This window comes from Cnephaeus nilssonii (assembly GCF_951640355.1).
Source record: "Cnephaeus nilssonii genome assembly, chromosome: 5".
Classification (NCBI taxonomy): Eukaryota; Metazoa; Chordata; class Mammalia; order Chiroptera; family Vespertilionidae; genus Cnephaeus; species Cnephaeus nilssonii.
Genome location: NC_137076.1, coordinates 78,907,237 through 78,928,212, shown reverse-complemented (window position 1 = coordinate 78,928,212; position 20,976 = coordinate 78,907,237). Strand labels below are relative to the sequence as shown.

General features: G+C 46.2%; 1 protein-coding gene across 1 annotated transcript; it reads left to right on the top strand.

Annotated features, from left to right (window-relative positions):
* The first annotated feature begins 1,378 nt into the window (after positions 1 to 1,378).
* GFRA3 (GDNF family receptor alpha 3) lies at positions 1,379 to 20,234 on the top strand. The gene is made up of 8 exons (XM_079773372.1): positions 1,379 to 1,550; positions 8,918 to 9,205; positions 13,859 to 13,951; positions 15,556 to 15,871; positions 18,629 to 18,732; positions 18,879 to 19,013; positions 19,362 to 19,450; positions 19,661 to 20,234. The coding sequence occupies exons 1-8, from the start codon at positions 1,484 to 1,486 to the stop codon at positions 19,745 to 19,747; spliced, it is 1,179 nt and encodes a 392-aa protein (XP_079629498.1). The 5' UTR covers positions 1,379 to 1,483; the 3' UTR covers positions 19,748 to 20,234.
* Positions 20,235 to 20,976: the final 742 nt, after the last annotated feature.

Here is a 20,976-nt window from a genome sequence, read left to right as displayed (position 1 = left end):
GGGAAAGGTACATTAAAGGTAGGCCACCCTGAGGGAAAACAGGCCTTGTACAAAAGCTGAGTAGCCAGATGTTCACTTTCACAATTCTGTAAGACTGGCAAGGCAGATATAGATTAAAAAGAAGCACAAACTCCATTTAAAGTGCATTACAGCTCAGGAACCAGCTCCCCCTGGGCAGGAGAAGGGAGGAAAGGGCACAAGAGGCCACATCAGTCTCTCTCCTTATCTAGGGCCACATGTCTCTCTCCTAGCTTTGTGAAGGGTGATTTACACCCCTGGCTGGAATGACTCTCTTTCTGTGCTGATTACATTGGCAAATGCCCCCCAGAGGCCACAGCAGGATGGCCATATTCAGAAGCAGCAGCCAATAAATCTCAGAGGTTTATGTTGTGCTGCTCAGTACCCTCCTTTCTGGCCCTTCGCCAGGTGGACTGTGGCAGTGAGACGGCTTGGTTAGAGGGTTAGAGGATGAAACCCTCTACTTCCTTTCATCACCCTCTTTTTCTCTTGAAGCACTGCTTAGTTCTCAGTCATCAGGTCCTTCTGCCTCTATATTTGTGCTGGGAGCAGGTGGGAATCCACCCTAGGCCAATGAGTACCTTTGCATCTATAGATGGAAATCCTGGGCTCTGGCACAGCTGTTACTACCTCGCTGCTTAATCTTGGGAGAGCAGCTTGCTCTCTGAAACATCATCTGAAAGTGATGAGGCACCTAAATGGTCTCTCCAGCCACCTTCCTCAGTGATCTTGTCTTTCTTCCAGGGAAATCTCTGCTATTTAGCCTGAGAGGGGTTTAATCCTTCCATCCTCCCTCATGACTCTGAGAGGGCTGAAAGAGTCTAGTCTGGCAAAGATCCTGGGATCTGGGACCAGATCTGCTCCCTGTCCGGGACCCATCTTTGCAGAATCTTGGGGTTAAAAACAATGACCGAATCTTATCCTTGAAGATACTTAATGAGGGAAAAATGAAATCATAGATGTGCAAATTCTAAGAAAAATATACTAGAAATGCAAATGTCCTAGTGCTGGTGTGTTCAAGTTTTGTTACAAGATTTCATTTGTGTTCGTTATTCCTTGGTGGTAGTAGGGGGTGGTGGTGAGAAATGGTGCTTTTTTGGGATAGCTATTGGGAACCCCCCAGATGGTGAGTCTCAGCGGCAGCTTCCCCAATATCTCCACGATCTTCCACGCCCCTCCCGCTCCCGCTCCCAGGGCACTCGCCCGCTGCTCCCACCCCAGCGTTTTCTCCGTCCGGAGAAAGAAGAGGCGCGTTTGTCCGCTTCGGAGTTGGAGGGCGGCGCCCAGGACCCTGGTGGGAGAGTTGGCGCCTTGCGCGCGGGGAGGGGCGGGAGACAGCGGTGGGAGGCGCCGGCGAGGGGCCCCCAGCTCCCTGAGCTCCAGTGCGAGGAGTGAAGGGAGCGTGGCGCCGGCACCGGCAGAGCAGCCCAGGGGCGAACGCCGCCCCGCGCACCGCACCGTGGCCATGGCGCGCCGCGCGAACCTGCTATCGGCGCTGTCTGTCCTACTGCTGCTGCCGCTGCTCGGAGCCGGTGAGTGTCCCCTGTGCCTTACAGGACCCTCCCGGCCAGAGTGTTAGGAGGAGGAGAGAGAAGGGGAGTGTGTAGGTGGAGCGCTGTCAGCACTGCCCAGAGAGGACTCTCACGGCACCGCCACCTGTCCCGGGTATCGGTTCCTCCGAGCCTGGGGAACTAGAGGTGGTCCCCAGGGGGCCAGGAAGGGGCTGGGTCCCATGCCTAATAAAGGGTCTGAACTGTTGTAGATTGAGTTGCATGCAATGACCAGAACACCCAGGCATCTGCTAGCGCCGGTTCTCCTCTTCCTCTTTTGTGGTACATTTGCGCCGTCACGGAACAACCACAACTTCCACAACACCATCTCTGGCTGGTGGGGAAACTCCATTTGCTCCACGTGGGCATCATCTCTTCCATCCCCTGCAAGGACTGGGGAAGTGGACACTAGGTACAGATGATGAGAAGTTTTGGTTAGAAGTGACTTGTCACAAACTAGGGTTGTAAACTGCTGCTAACATCGTTATTTAGTTGTATTGCTGAGAATATTGCTCACCACCAACCGACGCCCCTTAAAGATGTACTTTCTGTTATTATTTTAATTAGAGGAGAAAACTGGCTCTTGGGCAAAATGGCCTTTCCCTGCAATCTATCAACACAGTGCCTTTCCCTATTATAGATACGCAATAGGTGTTTTGTGGAATGTGTAGATCAAGGCCTGGTTTTAGAACCATGCCATTGCCCTAAGGAAGGGCAGCTTGGGATCCCAGGGCCTTTGTGTGGGATGGGTGCTTGGAATCTCATTTCGGGGTTCCTGCCCAGAGCCTGAGTGGAGGGAATACTGAGGCAGGGACCGCACATGGACTGGTGACCTCTGTCCACAAGGTGAGTATAGAGAATTGCAATCTTGGCTGCAAGGCAGATATGGAAGGAAGGAGGGAAAGGACTAGTTTGTCCAAACTGACCATTAGTAAATCAGGGCAGTAAGAAATCACTAATATGATTTGACTGCCCAGGAAATTTCACTAACCCTAACAGTATGGCTGCATGTGAGGATCAAGGGTAAACACTGAACACCTTGCCCCCACCCTCTGTTGAGCTTCAATGTCCCTAAATGCACCATTGCCCAAACTTGGTGAACTATCAGCTAAGGAATCAGAGATGTTTACTTTTGAAAATTGTTACAACTCGATATTTAGTCCAGTTGAAGCAATGAGACTTGGACCTGCTATATTTCTTTCAGCAAACAATTACTGGGTACCTACCAGAACATTCAGCATTTCTCAGGCTATTTAAATTCAGGTCCCACTTTTGGTAAAGATAAAAATCTCGTGCCTTTCTTAAATATATTTTGAAACTTAAAAAGCTGTTTTTTCATCTTCCACATATAAAATGATCAAATATGTTTTTTTTGAACTACACATTTCTTTGAAAATTTTGATATACCACTAAAAGAGGCCTAACTTCTCTCTTCTTCCACTCCTCCATTGAGAAATTCTGGTTTAATTCAATCCCTTCATCTGTGAAACTAAGATCCAAAAAGTAAATTAAATGGTCCTATATAGGGCTGGGACTAAAGTGAGGTGAGTGAAGGGGGTGCCCAGAAACTCAGTAGTGAAGATAAAGAATATTTCAATGCAATATTTAAAAAAATAAAAACGCCAAAAAAAATCCATGATGAACAAAATATTGAAATTTTAAATAAAAAGACTAACAGTGTCATGCTGAGGCATATTGAAGGTTTAAGCCAAAGGAAAATCAGTAATATTTTTATGCACTGGATATAGCACCAATTCTTAAGCTATAAGGTGCATATTACTTTCCAGTGAACTTGCTAAAATTTGGATTCCCACCCTGGCCAGGTTGCTCAGTTGGTTGGAGTGTTGTCTCCTACATCAAAAGGTTGCGGGTGTTTTTTTCCAGGGGCTAGGGGATTGGGTTTGATTCCCTGTCAAGGGATATACTGAAGTGTAGATTCGATTCCAGTTGGGATGGGTATGATGGCAATCAATCGATGTTTCTCCCTCTCTTTCTGTTCCTCTCTCTAAAAGTCAATAAACATATTCTCGGATGAGGATAAAAAAATTAGAAAAAATTCAGATTCCCAGGCTTTATCACTAGAGATTCTGATTCAGTAATTCTGGGATGGGGCTCAGAAATTTGCATTTTAATAAGTAATTAAATGATTTTCATATGATTGGAAGAGGAAGTTGGACTAATTAAACTCTGAGGCCCCTCCTAATTTTGAGATTCTGATTGTAAGTAGAGGGAAGGGACCCAGAAAGTTATAGAGGTGGCTCACAGACTGTCTCTGTTATCTGATTATTTCTTAAACTAGAGGCCCGGTGCACAAATTCGTGCACATTGAAAGGAAATTAATTAGAAGAAATATTTTAATATTGCTATTCGCCCTTTCTCTATAATAGAAGTGTCAACCAAATTCACGATCAACAATGACAGATGGAAACACAGGCGTGTGATTACACCAGTGAGAGCTTTATATGTATTGCGCATGAGTGAGTCAACTTAGCCTCTTACATATATAGATAAACTTGCTTAATTAGACCTGCTTTCTGATGTAGCTAAACTTTTTCCAGCCCAGTGAAGCACTCCAAATTCTATTTCAGGTACTTGTCAGCAACACAGCAGTAAATATCAACATGAAGCAGATTATTATTGTAGATCATGCAAGGAGAACAAAGGGTAAAACATTTAACTGCGCAGTGTTTGACTATATTCTGCGCAGTGAGAAAACCTGAAGTCATTTTCAAGGTCCATCGTTTCTTCTTTTCAGTCAGGTCAAATTTCTAAGCTTTCTAAATCTCCATTTTCTGGCTAATGAAAAGAAAATAGGATTCCACCACGTCTCTTATCTTCCTACTTCAGGACTTCTTTGAGGATCAAATGAGATGAGGCACGGGTGAGCCTGGCCCCGGGTCCGGGTGAGGCCGTGGGCCCCTGGATCCGGGTGAGCCTGGGTCCCTGGATCCGGGTGAGCCTGGGTCCCGGGTCTGGGTGAGGCCGTGGGCCCCTGGATCCGGGCAGCCTGGGTCCCGGGTCTGGGTGAGGCCGTGGGCCCCTGGATCCGGGCGAGCCTGGCCCCGGGTCCGGGTGTGGCCGTGGGCCCCTGGATCCGGGTGAGCCTGGGTCCCGGGTCCGGGTGAGGCCGCGGGCCCCTGGATCCGGGTGAGCCTGGGTCCCGGGTCCGGGTGAGGCCGCGGGCCCCTGGATCCGGGTGAGCCTGGCCCCGGGTCCGGGTGAGGCTGCGGGCCCCTGGATCCGGGTGAGCCTGGCCCCGGGTCCGGGTGAGGCCGCGGGCCCCTGGATCCGGGTGAGCCTGGCCCCGGGTCCGGGTGAGGCCGCGGGCCCCTGGATCCGGGTGAGCCTGGCCCCGGGTCCGGGTGAGGCCGCGGGCCCCTGGATCCGGGTGAGCCTGGCCCCGGGTCCGGGTGAGGCCGCGGGCCCCTGGATCCGGGTGAGCCTGGCCCCGGGTCCGGGTGAGGCCGTGGGCCCCTGGATCCGGGTGAGCCTGGCCCCGGGTCTGGGTGAGGCTGTGGGCCCCTGGATCTGGGTGAGCCTGGGTCCCTGGATCCGGGTGAGCCTGGGTCCCGGGTCCGGGTGAGGCCGTGGGCCCCTGGATCCGGGTGAGCCTGGCCCCGGGTCCGGGTGAGGCCGTGGGCCCCTGGATCCGGGTGAGCCTGGCCTCGGGTCCGGGTGAGGCCGTGGGCCCCTGGATCTGGGTGAGCCTGGGTCCCGGGTCCGGGTGAGGCCGTGGGCCCCTGGATCCGGGTGAGCCCGGGTCCCGGGTCCGGGTGAGGCCGTGGGCCCCTGGATCCGGGTGAGCCTGGGTCCCGGGTCCGGGTGAGGCCGTGGGCCCCTGGATCCGGGTGAGCCTGGCCCCGGGTCCGGGTGAGGCCGTGGGCCCCTGGATCCGGGTGAAGCAGTGCCCCTGGGTCCGGCCGAGACCAAACCAGAGGGAGTCGGACCTGCATTACCACCATTTGTCCACCATCCAGAGCTGAGGGGTCAGTGCCAACATGTACTCATAGGGAACTGGTGGACATTGATATTGGGTCTCAAAAGAACTGTTGGTCCAGAAAGAAACTCACTACAGACTGATTCATTTGCCTGTCAGCATAACTATTATTGCTCGTCGCACATTCAATTCTTATAAGTATATCTCTAGGGACACATGATTTCGCTCATCTAGGGGAAATGATGAACAACATAGACTGATGAACAAGAACAGAACCAGAAACAAGGAGGCATCGATCGGACTATCGGGCCTCAGAGGGAGGATAGGGGAGGGTGAGGGGAGGGGGGAGAGTTCAACCAAAGGTCTTGTGTGCATGCATATGAGCCTAACCAATGCTTAAGTTCAACAGAGGGTTGGGGCATCCAAGGGGAGGGGTGTGGGATGGGAATGGGGGGATGAGGACAAATATGTGACACCTTAATCAATAAAGAAATTAAAAATAAATAAATAAATAAAAAATAAATAAAAAAAAATAAAAAGAGATGAGGCACGGGAAAACGAAAACACTGCACAAATATTTGGTTACAGTGTAAAATGTTTCCACTTGGATGTTTCTGGGCTGAAGAAACTGCAAGGAGGCTAGTTGCTAGGGAGAGGAAGCCGGGCATTGCTATGTGACATTACCCAGACGGTCAGACACTTAGCATATTGGCCAGCCTTTTATATATATAGACAGTAGGAACTCACAAAGAATAAGCACTGGTGATAGAGTAGTGTTAAGATAAACATGTAAGCCCTGGCCAGTGTGGCTCAGTGGTTGGAGCATCATCCTCGGACCAAAGGGTCTCAGGTTCAATTCCCGGTCAAGGGCACTTACCTCAGTTGTGGGTTTGATCCCTAAACCCAGTTGGGGTGTGTGCGGGAGGCAACCAATGTGTCTCTCTCATGTCAATGTTTCTCTCTCTCTCACTCCACCCCCTCCTCCCTCCTTCCCACTCTGTCTGAAAATCAATGGAGAAAATATCTGAGGGTGAGGATTAACAACAACAACAAAAAAGATCAACATGGAATTCTAGAGGGAGAGATAATAAAAAAAAATCAAGTGGTGATAAGTGCTATGCAGAGAATTGAAGTAACAATATGTTAGAATAGCTAGGGGGTTATTTTACATTGGTTGGTCGTGGATGGCCTTTCTGAGATGACATTTAAACTGCAAACTGGTCCTGGCTGGTGTGGTTCAGTTGGTTGAGCATCATCTAATGTACCAAGTGGTTGCCGGTTTGATTCCCAGTTAGGGCACATACCTGGGTTGCAGTCTTGATTCCCGTGTGGGGTGTGCAGGAGGCAGCCGATCAATGATTCTTTCTCACCATTGATGTTTCTATCTCTCTCTCCCTCTCCCTTCCTCTCTGAAATCAATAAAAATATATTTTAAACCCCCACAAATGTTCTTATTTAAAAAGAAATGAAGATGCTGGTTTCCTTGAAGGGATGATGACTGGCAGAGGGCTTCTGGGATACTGGTAATGTTCTGGTCCTTTACCTGGGGTCTGATCACACAGGTGTATTCCGTTTGAAATTCATTAAACTGTACTTTTTTTATGCGCTTTTCTGTATGTTGTGCTTCAATAAAAATTTTATTACCAAACATGATATACAAATGGCTACAATGAAAATATGGTCAGTCAACATCATTAGTTATTAGGGAAATGCAAATGAAAACCACAATAGAAACCACTTCATCCACATTAGGATAGCTATTTAAAAAAAAAAAAAATAGCAAGAGTTGGCAAGTATATGGAGAAATTGGAACCCTTGTATATTACTAGTGGGAATGTAAAATGGTGCAGCCACTATGGAAAATAATTTGGCAGTTTCCCAAAAAGTTAAATATAGAATTACCATATGATCCAGCTATCCACTCCTAGGTATACACCCCAAAGAACTGAATACAAGTTCAAGCAAATACTTGTACAGGAATGTTTACAGCAGTGCTATTCAAAGTAACCAAAAGGAAACAACCCAAATGTCCATCAACTGATGTATGGATAAACAAAATGTCATATATCCATACAATGAAGTATTATTCATCCATATAAAAGAATGAAGTAGTAATACATGCTACAATGTGGATGAACCTCAAAAACAGGGTGTTAGGTGAAAGAAGCCAGATATAAGAGATTAAATATTTCATCCCATTTACATAAAATATCTAGGAAAATCTGTAGAGACAGAAAGCAGTTTAGTGGTTGCCAGAGACTAGGAGCAAGGTAGAATGGTGTAATTAATGGGTGTGGGTTTCCTTTTGAGGTGATAGAAATACTGAAATTAGATGGAGGTGATGGTTAGACTAATCATGAATTTAAATGCCACTTAATTGTACCCTTTAAGATGGTTAATTTTATGTTGCATGAATTTTACTTCAGTAAAAATCCAACTTAAAATTTTCATTAAAAAGAGATGGCTGCAACAACAAAAGAGTAATTGTGTGAGGTGAAGGATATGTTAACCTTATTGTAATCACTTCACAGTATATATGTGTATCAAATCACATTGTACACCTAAAACACACTAGTGTTATATATCAATTAAATCTCAATAAAGCTGGAAAGGGTGGGTGAGTGGTTTAGGAGAATGAATGTGGAAGATTGAGTCAGGGAGACCAATAAGAAGTCTCGGCAGTAGTTCAGACAAGATTTAATGTTGACTAGAGCAAAGGAGGTAGTAATTGCTGTGGAGAGAAGTGGACAGACTCCAGATATGTTGTGGAGTTGACAGGGTTTATTGGATTGAAGATAGGTTGTGAAGGAAAGAAGAATTAAGAATACTCCTAGATATTTTGCCTTGAAAATCGGGGTATGATGATGTTCTGTTATCCCTTGATAGGGACCCTAAGTTCCAGAATGCAGGGGCTTCCTCCAGAGCTCACTGTAACCAATGTTGGTATTCCTGAGTCAGTGACAGAGTCAGCAAAAGCTCCCCATCCTAACCTCAACCAGTTTCCACTATAAGATATTTTAAGTGACTCAGAATTATTGCTAACTCTCATTTAGCATGTCCTTTACCCATTCTCAACTCTCTGGTTATGATGCTAGTCCTACCCATGACATAGCTCTGCCCAGAGCTGCCCTCCCTATGCCTGACAGGATTATGTTTAAACATCTGTCCTCCTTCCCCTCTCAGGAGGCTGAGCAGCCTTTCTTCAGACTCCCACCTCTTACTGGGCCTGATCTATTCTCTACTTCTGCTGGGCTGTCTTCTCCCCACATTTATTTCTGAAGGCCTTTTGTGCCACCCAATACTTTCCTGCCCAGAGCTTCACCTGAATTTCCCCACCTTACCCGAGGACTTGGTACTCCCAGGCAGCTACTCTGACTTATGTGAGCCTCACCTGGTATCTCTCCCTCCACAGGGGACCCCCTCCCCACAGAGGGCCGGCTCATGAACAGCTGTATCCAGGCCAGGAGGAAATGCCAGGCCAATCCCACTTGCAATGCTGCTTACCACCACCTGAGTTCCTGCACTTCTAGTGTAAGCACCCCGTCACCAGCAGAGGAGCCTTCAGTTTCTTTGGACTGCTTGGAGGCAGCACAGCACCTCAGGAACAGCTCTCTGATGAGTTGCACATGTCACCGGCGCATGAAGAACCAAACTGCCTGCCTGGACATCTACTGGACTGTTCACCCTGCCCGCAGCCTTGGTGAGGTCCCCATCCTAGAGTGGACTAAGCTAGAGAAGATGGCTCTAGGGGGTTGCTTTTTAATCCTTCAGTATATGAGCCACTTGGTAGATTCTGAGAGGGATGTGACATCAGTAAGAAGTGGAGGGAGGAATTGGCAGTATCCTTTTGGGTCTCCCAACATTACCGTCTCACTTCCCACTTTCTTACCTGACAACATGTAGCTGCCTCTTGGCAGAGGCCTGAACCAGGCTGAGGTCCAACCTGAGGAGCTGCTGGAACAGAAGAGTTTGGAGAGGAGGTAGAGGAAAATGGTCTTAACCCATAAACAAGCTCCAAATACAATGTAATCCATAAATTCAGAGACTGGGAGGCAGTGTGCTGGTCCAGCCTTCAACAGAAAGGATACTCATTCCAGGCAGGAGATGGTAAAAGAGAGAATGTGTTTGAGGAGCCAAAGAGAAGAGCTTCCTCTGACTCTGTGTTAGTCAGTTTTTACTGGACCATGCCGTAGTAACAAAGGTTTAGTTCTTACTCATGTTCCATGTTGGCTGTTCCATGTGTTCCCTTCATTTTGGGATCCAGGCTGAAGTTACAGCCTCTATCTGGGATGTTCCCTTCTTATAGCAAAGGGAAATGAACAATGGCAGGACCATGTGATGGCTTTAAAAGCTCCTGCTCAGATGTTATATATAAAATACTTCTGCTCACATTTCATTGATAAAGTTAATCACATGGCAGGCACGCCTGACATCACAGGGAGACATTGAAAATCACATGCCAATAAGTGAGGATATATAATCTTACAGTGAGGGCAAAGTTAACTGGAAATAATAATAGTCTCCATAGTCCACCACTTGGTCAAAATATTCATTTTCCTCTCTTCCACAAGCAAAATATACTTATACACATCTTAGGAAGATGCCCTAAGAGTTTTATCCAAGCATGACATCAGGCTTAAAGTCCAGGATCTTGTGATTATTTCTATATCAGGTCTGAGTATGGCTCCTCTTGATTCAGAAAATTATGGACTAAAAAGACAAGTCATCTGCCTCCCATATATACTCAATGCATAATAATGGAACAGGGGCAGGAAAATCAGAACAAGCGTTGTCAGTAAGAAAGAAGAGGGATAGGAGTCATGCAGCAGACATTGATTCATAGAGACTCTGAAGTCCTGCTAGACAAATGTCACAGGGCCATCTTCCTGGGGAACTGGGGTTGTTCTTGCTCCATGGGAGAGTTGCTCTATTCATTGTCCTCTAGCTCTCTGGGAGGTCCTTCCTTTCCTGTTACAGTAAGTCCTCACTTAATATCATCGATAGATTCTTGGAAACTTCGACTTTAAGTGAAGCGACATAGAATGAAACCAATTTTCTCAGAGGCTAATTGACATAAACAAGAGTTAAGTTCCTATGGCATATTTCTGGCCTCAAAACATCCCCAAACTTCTAAATAAAGACCCAAACATTTCTGATATTAACCATTGAAATAAATGTGAGCTATGCACACATGTAAGAAAGACTAATAAAAACAAGTAAGAAAATTTATTCCAGTTCAGGGTCGTGGGTGACCAGAGCCTATCTTGGCAGCTCAGGGTGCAAGGTGGGAACCCACCCTGGACAGGAGGCCCTTCTGTCAAAGGGCCACTCATACCCACAGCCACACTCACTCAGATGAGACAATGTCCACAGGCTGGTTCACCTAACATGCGCATATTTGCGAGGCGGGGAGGAAACTGGAGTGCCTAGAGAAAACCCATGCAGACATGGGGAGATGTGCAAACTCCACACAGACCGTTGCTCTGTGGGGAATCAATTTTTTTCCCCTCACCAACGTTATAATGAAAGAACGTAGAACTAAATGACATAATTCAAAGACCTGCTGTGTTTTCTTTGGTCACATCTGAAAAGGGCTGGAGAGAGAACCCGACTGAGCAGCATTCTCAGCCTGCTTCTTATCTGAGGAATGTTGGGGCATTTTAAGTCTCAAATAGGCACAGTCTCTTTTAATCCAAATTGGTGACTCTTAGTAGTTCAACTCTTTCAAAATATAATTTCTTTTTATACTTTGATTTCTGTCACCTCCTGTGCCAGTAGTGGCCTTTCCTATAATTATTTTCAAGACCTCCATCTCTTTCTAGACTGAATTAGAGATACCTTGCCCTTATCAGGCTTCTGTGGGAGAGCAATTACCTTATTCTTTTTTCCCTAAGTTCCATTTGTCCAACTGGCAGGATTTAGGATACCATCTCAATCAATGAGAGATCTCCACAAAGGGCATGATAACCACAAACTTGATTTGGTTTTTGCTCCAAGGCTGAGTTATAACAGACTCTATTACTCAAAGCATTTTTCTTATATATATATATATATATTTTTTTATTGATTTCAGAGGGGAAGGGAGAGGGAGAAAGAGAGAGAGACATCAATGATGAGAGAGAATCATTGATTGGCTGCCTCCTGCACGCCCCCACTGGGGATTGAGCTCGAAACCTGGGCATGTGCCCTTGACCGAGGTCGAACCTGGGACCCTTCAGTCTGCAGGCCAACACTCTATCCACCGAGCCAAACCGGCTAGGGCAGTGGTAGGTAAACCGCAGCTCGCGAGCCACATGCAGCTCTTTGGCCCCTTGAGTGTGGCTCTTCCACAAAATACCACGGCCTGGGGGAGTCTATTTTGAAGAAGTGGCATTAGAAGAAGTTTAAGTTTAAAAAATTTGGCTCTCAAAAGAAATTTCAATCGTTGTGCTATTGATATTTGGCTCTGTTGACTAATGAGTTTGCCGACCACTGGGCTAGGGCACTCAAAGCATTTTTCAGTTTTATCTTTTACCATTTGAATATGAGAAGCAGTTGCAACTCTTAATCCTGTAAGTCCTGGAATTCCTGGATTCTCCCTTTTCTGTTTCTTTTCTATTTGCAAACTGGCCAGTTCTTTTCTGAGCTTATATCTTCCTTCGAGTTCCTTGCCAAATGCAGCCAATAGCAATGAAGACATACTACTAACCTTCTGTTTCTCAGCTTCTCCCCTTAAAGTATGAGTTCATTAGTATGTCATCTTTCTTCCAAGTTCACCACCCTGTTCAGTCCCAAAGTCAATGCCATATATTAGACTTTTGTTGTTGTTCCTGCAGCACTCCACTTCTTACCAATTGCATTTTTAGTAAGACTTTGCTAGGTTGTGCTGCAGTAACAACTAACCAACCTCAAAATCTCTGGCTTTCAACAACAAAAATATATTTCTTGCTCATGTTACACACCTGCTGCAGGCTTCCATGAGTTGCTCTACCTGTCTTCTTTATTCAGGGATACAGGCTGATAGAGGTAAGAGAGCAACAGCAGAACCAGGAAATGGTTCTTAAAACTTTTGCTCAGATGGATGTGATTTATGAAACTTCATCTCACAATGCACAGGCCAAAGCAAATCACATGGCCAAGCCTGGCAGTGGGGTAGGGGTCTGAATGTTACATGGCGACAGGTGGGGATCTATAATCTTCCCACAGGGTGGGTAGCAAATAAATGGAAACAGTAATACAATTTATCACACTCTCTGATTCCTGCTTTTCACTCCTCATCTTAATCCTTCTGTTTCAGAACTTCCCCTGAGACTTTCCTTGGATCCTTTTGCCTCCCTTTTCCCCTTAGAAGCATGAGGTCTTTCCATGTATTCAAACTGTCCTCTCCTGTTTAGCTGACATCATCCATATTCCTCATTTCCTAAAGATGCATTCATAGAGGTTTATTGGGTGTCAAACCTGCAAGCTCATCTCTCTTCCAGCAAGATTTATTAACCAACATTTATTGAGTACCTACCATGTATATGAACTATGCAATGATTGGATAAAACCCAGTAAGCCCCCTTAAGGAGCCCACAGCCCCATGGGGGTACTGTGAGAGACGTGTTTCCTTCGAGATCATTGTTTCTTCCATCTATGCTTTTCTCCCTCAGGTTCACTTTGGGACCTGGCCTCACTTCCATCTCCTCAGCATGCAGTGCTTCCATAGCCAAGTGGTCAGGCCTGGAACAGAGTCTACCACTGCCCCTTCTTCAATAGGAAGAGAAAACAAGACAGAGTACTGTTGCCTGCTCATGGACTCTCAGAAATATGTCTAGTGCTTAGGAGCAGAGATTCTGCAATCAGCTAGTCTAGGTTTGAAATCCCAGCTCCACTTTTTAGCTTATGTGAGCCTGAGCAAGTGACTTAACTTCTCTTATCCTGTTTCTTCTTACCTACCCAAAGGCTTCTTAGGAGATCAAATATATATAGAATATATGTACAGGATGTCCCCCAAAAATGTATACACACTTTAACAGCTGATAGCTCAATTGATGTTTCTTTTCAGATTTAACCCATTGGAATTAATAATGGATTAAAAGTGTGTATATATTTAGGGGGACCCCACCCTGTATATATAGAGTGTCACTTAGACTATAGTGTCCAGCACACAATGTGCTCAACATGGTACCTTTACTATTCTTATTCTTAATAAACCTAGTTTATTCATGGCCCTGCTTTTTCTCTCTTCTGCACAGCTTACAGCTAGTTAGGAAGAGACTGAATTTTCCTTTTCTCCACAGGGCTTTGAGGTCTGACTCAGCAGCCTCGGCCCCTCCTGCTTCCATCCCCCGCCTGGTCCTCAGGACTCTGGTGCTCCCCACCTTGTCTCTAGGTGACTATGATCTGGACGTCTCCCCCTATGAAGACACAGTGACCAGAAAGCCCTGGAAAATGGATATCAGCAAACTGAGCATCCTCAAGCCAGGTGTGGAGGCAAGCAGAGACTACAGTGTGGGGGCTGGGCCTGGGTCCTGGTGGGGAACACAAGCTGGGAGCTTGCAAGGGAAGAGTCCTCACCTGCCAGGTAACTAAAGCAGCATTGTGCAGGGTGGAAGCCTGAGTTCTAGGGCGTAGTCTGGCCTCACAAGAGTCATAAAAAAGCAATAGTTATCAGGGAGGCATTCGAAGTGAGCCCATTAGGGCTCCTTGGTTCCAAAAGGTGGGTTTCTGCAAAGGGTTTGTGGAAGTGGCCGCAGACCCAGAAAAAAATGTGCTGAGATGGATTATTTACCCTCATTCGAGGTAGCCACAAACGTGGTTTTTTGCCCTGGCTGGGTAGCTCAGTTGGTTAGAGCATCGTCCCGATATGCCACGGTGTGGCCAGGACACATATAAGAATCAACCAATGAATGCATAAATAAGTGGAACAACAAACCCATCTTTCTCTTCCTTCCTCTTTCTCTCTAAAAAAAAAAACCCCAAAATTCTTTTTAAGTAGCTTTTTTGTCTCTGAAGACTAGGAAAGTGCTTGTTTTCAACCATTTTAATGGGATGGGCAGGGAAAGTGGTTAGAGAGTGTGACTCCTCAGGGGTTTCTCAGGGTGGGGAGCCATCTGACTGGCAAGGACTATGATGCATGTTTTTCAGGAAAGTGAAGCTGTCGTGTTCATTGGAAGGGAATACACACACATCCACTCTCTTTTTGAGAAAGATGGGAGTTTTGTTGTATAGTCCTATATATTCGAATTTTGAGAGAAAAGCAAAGAGATTTATACATAAACTCTTAGTTACACGGAATCCAGGAATTTCCCTGTTCCAGTTACTCCATTGTTCTGATTGCTAGGATATTCTATTAATTGGAATATCACTGTAATTTCCCAAGACTCAAGAAAATGGGAAACTTTTATGCATGCATCAACCAATGTAAGAAAAGCAGGTGACTGAGAAGAATAGGTAGATGTAAAACAAAACAAAAATCCTAAGTAGAATTTGGTTGCATTTGTTGGACAGTTCAGAAAGTGCTTTATTAATCCTCACCAGAGGGTATTTTTTCCATTGATTTTAGAGAGAGTGGAAGGGAGGAGAAGAGACAGAGAGAGAAACATCGATGTGAGAGAGACACATGGATTGGTTGCCTCCCGCAGGGGCCGGCGGATCAAGCCTGCAACCTAGCTACCTGCCTGCAAGCCAACAAGGCTGTAACCACTGAGCAAACCAGCTAGGGTCAGAAAGTGCTTTAGATTGTTGTAGGGTCTCTAGCTTATTTCCCCCATGTTTCTTCCTTCTATGCTTTCCTCCCTCAGGTTCACTTTGGGAATGAGATCTCATTCGATACATAAGATTGAGGAAAGGGTTTTGGCTATTTGAGCTTTCTGGCTACTTGAATTCTAGATAAATGAGCTTTAGATGTACAGTATGTGGGTTTTTTTTCCCTGGCCAAGCTGAGGAGTAGGAGAGTAGCTTACTCTGGGCAGTCCTCCCTTTCTTCCTACCCCCACTACCATGCTTGTTAAGTCAGAGGGTTGCAAGGATTCCTAGGGAAGCTGGGTTTGCAGGAGGACTGGTGACTTGGTGCGGCTCTTTCCACAGACTCGGACCTCTGCCTGAAGTTCGCCATGCTGTGCACTCTTAATGACAAGTGTGACCGGCTGCGCATGGCCTATGGGGAGGCCTGCTCCTCGGGGCCCCACTGCCGGCGCCCCACCTGCCTCCAGCAGCTCCGTGCTTTCTTCGAGAAGGCCTCGGAGCCCCACGCGCAGGGCCTGCTGCTGTGCCCCTGTGCGCCTTCTGACCTGGGCTGCGGGCAGCGCAGGCGCAACACCATCGCCCCCAGCTGCGCGCTGCCGCCTGGGACCCCCAACTGCCTGGAGCTGCGGCGCCTCTGCCACTCGGACCGGCTGTGCAGGTGTGGGGCCGGGCGCGGGTGGGCAGGGTCTATGGACACAGTGTGCACCATTCCCTCCAGGCTGCCTTTGGGCGGTGCTGGGTCTGACCCCCCGGGGGCTGTGGACTAACTTCACAATGGAGCTATCCTTCAAAATTTTATGAAACTCGTTTCTCAAAAAGAATATATCGTATTTTATTTGTGTAAAAACTTGAGAAAATATAAAAAAAGTATAAAAATACCACTCAGAATCCATCACCTGAAGCTAATCTGCCATACTTTGGGGAGCATTTCCTTCTAGTCCTTCTTGTATATAGGTAAACAAAAATTGATATTCTGGGAATATATTTATATCTTGTATCTCCTTCTCATTTATGGTACATATCTTATGAGCATTTTCTGGTGGAGGCAGCATGGGATAGTGGTGAAGACAGGCTCTGAAGTCAGACAGATCTAAATTTAAGTTGTGTGTCTGTGTGACCTTGAGCCAATCATTTTACCTAAAATTCCATCACCTAACCCAGGTTTCCACCTAATCCAGGTTTACCTCTGTAAAAACTGAAATAGTAACTTATAGGAGTTTGGTGAGAGTTAAAGTACATAATTTATGTACAGTGCTTAACCTGCTGGTGCAAAGTAAGTGTTCAATAAATGGTGGTGCTTATTTTGTCATTTACTGTCCTTTGACAACTTGTTTTTTTCTTTTTTTTGTTTTGTTAATCCTCACCCCAGGATGTTTTTTCCATTGATTTTTTGAGAGAGTAAAAGGGAGGGAGGAAAGGAGGGGGAGAGAGAAAGAGAGAGAGAGAGAGAGAGAGAGAGAGAGAGAGAGAGAGAGAGAGAGAAACAACTATGTGAGAAAGACACATTGGTTGCCTTCTGCACTCTCCCAGACCAGGGCCCGGGTTTGAACCTGCAACCGAGGTATTGCCCTTGACCAGAAATGAACCTCTGGCCGACACTCTAACTACTGAGCCAAACCGGCCAGGGAAACCACTTGATTTTTAAAAATATATATATTTTTATTGATTTCAGAGAGGAAGGAAGAGGGAGAGAGAAATAGAAACATCAATGATGAGAGAGAACCACTGATCAGCTGCCTCCTGCAAAGCTCCCCACTGTGGATTGAGCCTGCAACCCAGGCATATGTCCTTGACCAGAATCGAACCCAGGACCCTTCAGTCTACAGTCTGATGCTCTATCCACTGAGCCAAACCAGCCAGGGCACCACTTGATTTTTAAGAGCCTACATCTTATTCCATTTTATGGATGCCTCATATTTTATTTAATCATTCTTTACTGTTGGATATTTAGGATGTTTTCTAAATAATGCTGCATAAGTATCACTCTTATTTATTAATCTTTGTACACAAATCTAATTATTGATTAGGATGTGTTGCTACAAGTACCATTACCGAATCAAAGGGTATGGAGATTTGAAAGGTGTTTGGTACGTATTATTTAGCCAAATTCTGATCTGGCTTTCCTCTGCCTTGTCAGGAAAACACTCACCAAAATGTAGTTATCATCCATTCAAGTGACATTTGTTGACAATGGAGTCACATCAAACCTTGTTTTGCAACCTGATTCTACCACTTACTTCTCTGTAACCTTGGGCAAATTGTTTAGCCTCTGAGTCCCACTTTCCTCTTCTGCAAAATATTACAGTCAGAGCTCTCAATAATTATAATATTAACACTTACTGAGTACTGACTATGGGCTAGGCACTGTTTTAATACTTACCATGTATTAATTAACTTATCTAAACCTAACAAGAGCTCTGTAAGATAGATGCTGGTTTTTTTTGTTGTTGTTGTTGTTTTTTTATCAGCCTCAGTTTACAAAAGAAGAAGCCACAGCAGAGAAAGGTTAAAGGACATGGTCAAGTTCACCCAGGTAGTAAGTCAGGGAATGAAGTCTGGCCTAGAGTCTGTGCTCCTAACTTCTCTGCCATACTGCCTGTTATTGTGCTGGTAGCTAGTACTGATACATAACAAGTGCTGGCCTAGATGATAAAGATATCATTCCTTTCTTCAAGGAGTTTGCATTTGAGTGGGGATGACAGAGAAGTAAGCCACCACCTAACACAAAGCAAAATATAAGGAAAACTGCAGAAATTTATACAGAAAAACATACTCATAATTCCATCATCTGAAGATGAAGTTTTACCTATTGTAGGATGAATGTTAATAATAACATCTAGCCGAAACTGGTTTGGCTCAGTGGATAGAATGTCAGCCTGCGGACTGAAAGGTCCCAGGTTCGATTCTGGTCGAGGGCACGTACATTGGTTGCGGGCACATCCTCAGTGGGTGGTGTGCAGGAGGTAGCTGATCGATGTTTCTCTCTCATCGATGTTTCTAGCTTCCTATCCCTCTCCCTTCCTCTCTATAAAAAAATCAATAAAATATTTTTTAAAAACAATAGTAACATCTAAGGTTTATTAAACACTTAATAAGTGTTATTATGGCATTATGCTAAATGCTTATTTCATCCTCACAAAATCCATAATCTCTATTTACAGTTGAGGAAACTGAGGTTAAAGAAGCTGCCTGAGATCTCATAACTAGGGATTGTGGAGCCCAAATTCAGAGTGATATGCTGTGGGGACTGGGGTGATAGTGCATTTAACTGTGACAGGAGCAGACTTCACTGGGCCAGGCTCTGAAGGCAGAGGAGGATTTGTCATGAAGATGGGCATGTCAGCTAAAGGGGCAGCTAAAGATCTGGCTGCAGGCCAGGTCCTTAAAGGAAACTCTTGAATTTTCTTTCTTCCAGATCACGCCTGGCTGATTTTCAGACCCATTGTCATCCCATGGACATCCTAGGGACCTGTGCTACAGAACAGTCCAGATGTCTGCAAGCATACATGGGGATGATTGGTGAGGCTAGGGGATATAGGTTGGCCTTGGGGTGAGAATGCTCTGGCTACTGAACCCAGATGGAGTGCTCCTGAGACTGATGAGAGCGGGTGGGAACTGAAGTTGGAGTTGGCCTAGGCTCTGACAATCCCCTCTTTACCCCCCAGGAACTGCCATGACCCCCAACTTCATCAGCAACGTCAATGCCAGTGTTGCCTTAAGCTGTACCTGCCGAGGCAGTGGCAATCTGCAGGAGGAGTGTGAGCGGTTGGAAGAGTCTTTTTCCCACAACCCCTGCCTCAGTAAGTGTGCTACCTCTGCTCCCTCCTCAGTGGCCAGGCCATCTGGACCCAGGGAGAGGAAAAGGGTCCGCGCTGTCTATCTCCTGCAGACCAAGCAGCCCCCTCCTCAGAACAGGTTTACATCCCCCAGCCTGGGCCTTTCTTCCTTCTCCTGCTCCCTGAGTGACCTCCAAGCTTCCTGTTCAACCCGTCTGGGCCCCAGGGACACTACACCTCTTTCTTGATGCTGTCCTTTCCTCACTTCTACCCTCCTATATCCCAGGTCCCAGAGATATTCCATTTCCTTCCTTGGGAGCCTAAAGAGCCAACAACTGTCCGCTTCTAAACTATCTTCTCTTTTCTCCTCAGTGGAGGCTATAGCAGTTAAGATGCGTTTGCACAGCCAGCTCTTCTCCCAGGACTGGTCATACTCTACCTTACCTGTGATGGAACGCCAGGTAGGGCCTCCTCTATTACACTCCTCATACCTTTACTGAATCATCTGGAGAATCCCAGACTAGGCAGACTGGGGGGATGAAGCGGGTAACCTCCTTGTTATCACAAATACTCTAGACCTCTAATGGACCCCTTAGGTGAAGGGGACAGGCCTTGACTGAGGCCGAGGTGGTGAAGGGGATAGAGGTAACTCCATTGCATTTCTTCCACAGAACAAAAACCTTGCCTTGAGGCCACAGCTCTGGATGCCCTCTCTTTTCTCCTACACACTTACCTTGATTCTGCTCCCAAGTTTCTGATAGCTGGACATCCCTGGGGGCCCTCTTCCCCTCTACTACACCCAGCCTGACCTGCCGCCTGCAAGAAGTGAGGAAAGGACAGCATCCAGAAGGAGGCGCAGTACACATGACCACCCTGACACCCCCACCACTGCACATTCACACAATGGAAGCTGACTGGCTAAGTTCTCATTCCCTCCACTGCTGACTCAGGCCACCCCTCCTTAGGAATTGGTCACCATGGTTTAGCCATATCCTCTGGTGGTGACTGGCTCTACTAAGCTCCCTCCCGATCCCTTCCTACCAGGATGATCAGGGTTTAACAAATCAGTGTCCATTGCATTCTCCAGGTAGTCAGGGCTGGGTGTTCTGAGGCAGCTTAGAAACACAGTCCCCATTGTTAGGAAGGGCAAAGCAAGAATCCTGCTCGCTTGTTTCCTCATCTGAATGGAGGATGGGAACCTGCTGCCTGTCCTGCCCTGGAATCCTACAGAGCATTTGAGCATCAGGAGCTGGAGTATTTAGGCCTTGATTTCCTCCTGCTACTGCCCCAAAGTCCTCCCAGCCTCTTGGATCATGATTAAACATTTTGACTTAAAACTTGGCTCTTTTTCCATTTTCACACATTGTGAATTTATACAGAACTTGAGATTTTACAGACAGAGGAGCACAGACCAGTGATCAGGAGACATATCAACTCTACCACCAACTGCTGTGTGACCTTAGGCAAGTTTCTCAGCCTCTCTGTGTACTTGACATGGAGTTGGAAAAAGAAGAAAAAATAGCTTATGTGAGGCTGTGGATCTGTATCTGGGCAAGCTCCAGCCATTCCTGGGATACTGCCTGGGATCTGTCACAGCAGCTTAGAAGGGAGGGTCCTTAGTCCACCACAGTATTTGTTGAGTACCTGCTTGTGTTATTGGTCTGCTCCACAGTCTGATGGGGGCTTGAGGAAAGGGGAGACTGGTACTTGACCTAATTAACAACCCTGTTGGGATAAGGAAACAGCCACCTATGCAAAGTAGTTGGAAGAATATATTTATAGAGCTGTGGACATTTGTCCGTTAACTCATTCACTCACCCTTCCCATAAGCACCTAATGAATGCTGGTTGCAAGGCACTGTGCTAAGTGCAGGAGATTCCAAGGTAATAATACTCAGTTCCTGTTTTCAAGCCTTTCACAAGGCAGGGGAATAGACAAGACAGTCAATAAAAAATGCAGTGTGATAAGTGCTGTGCAATAATCATAA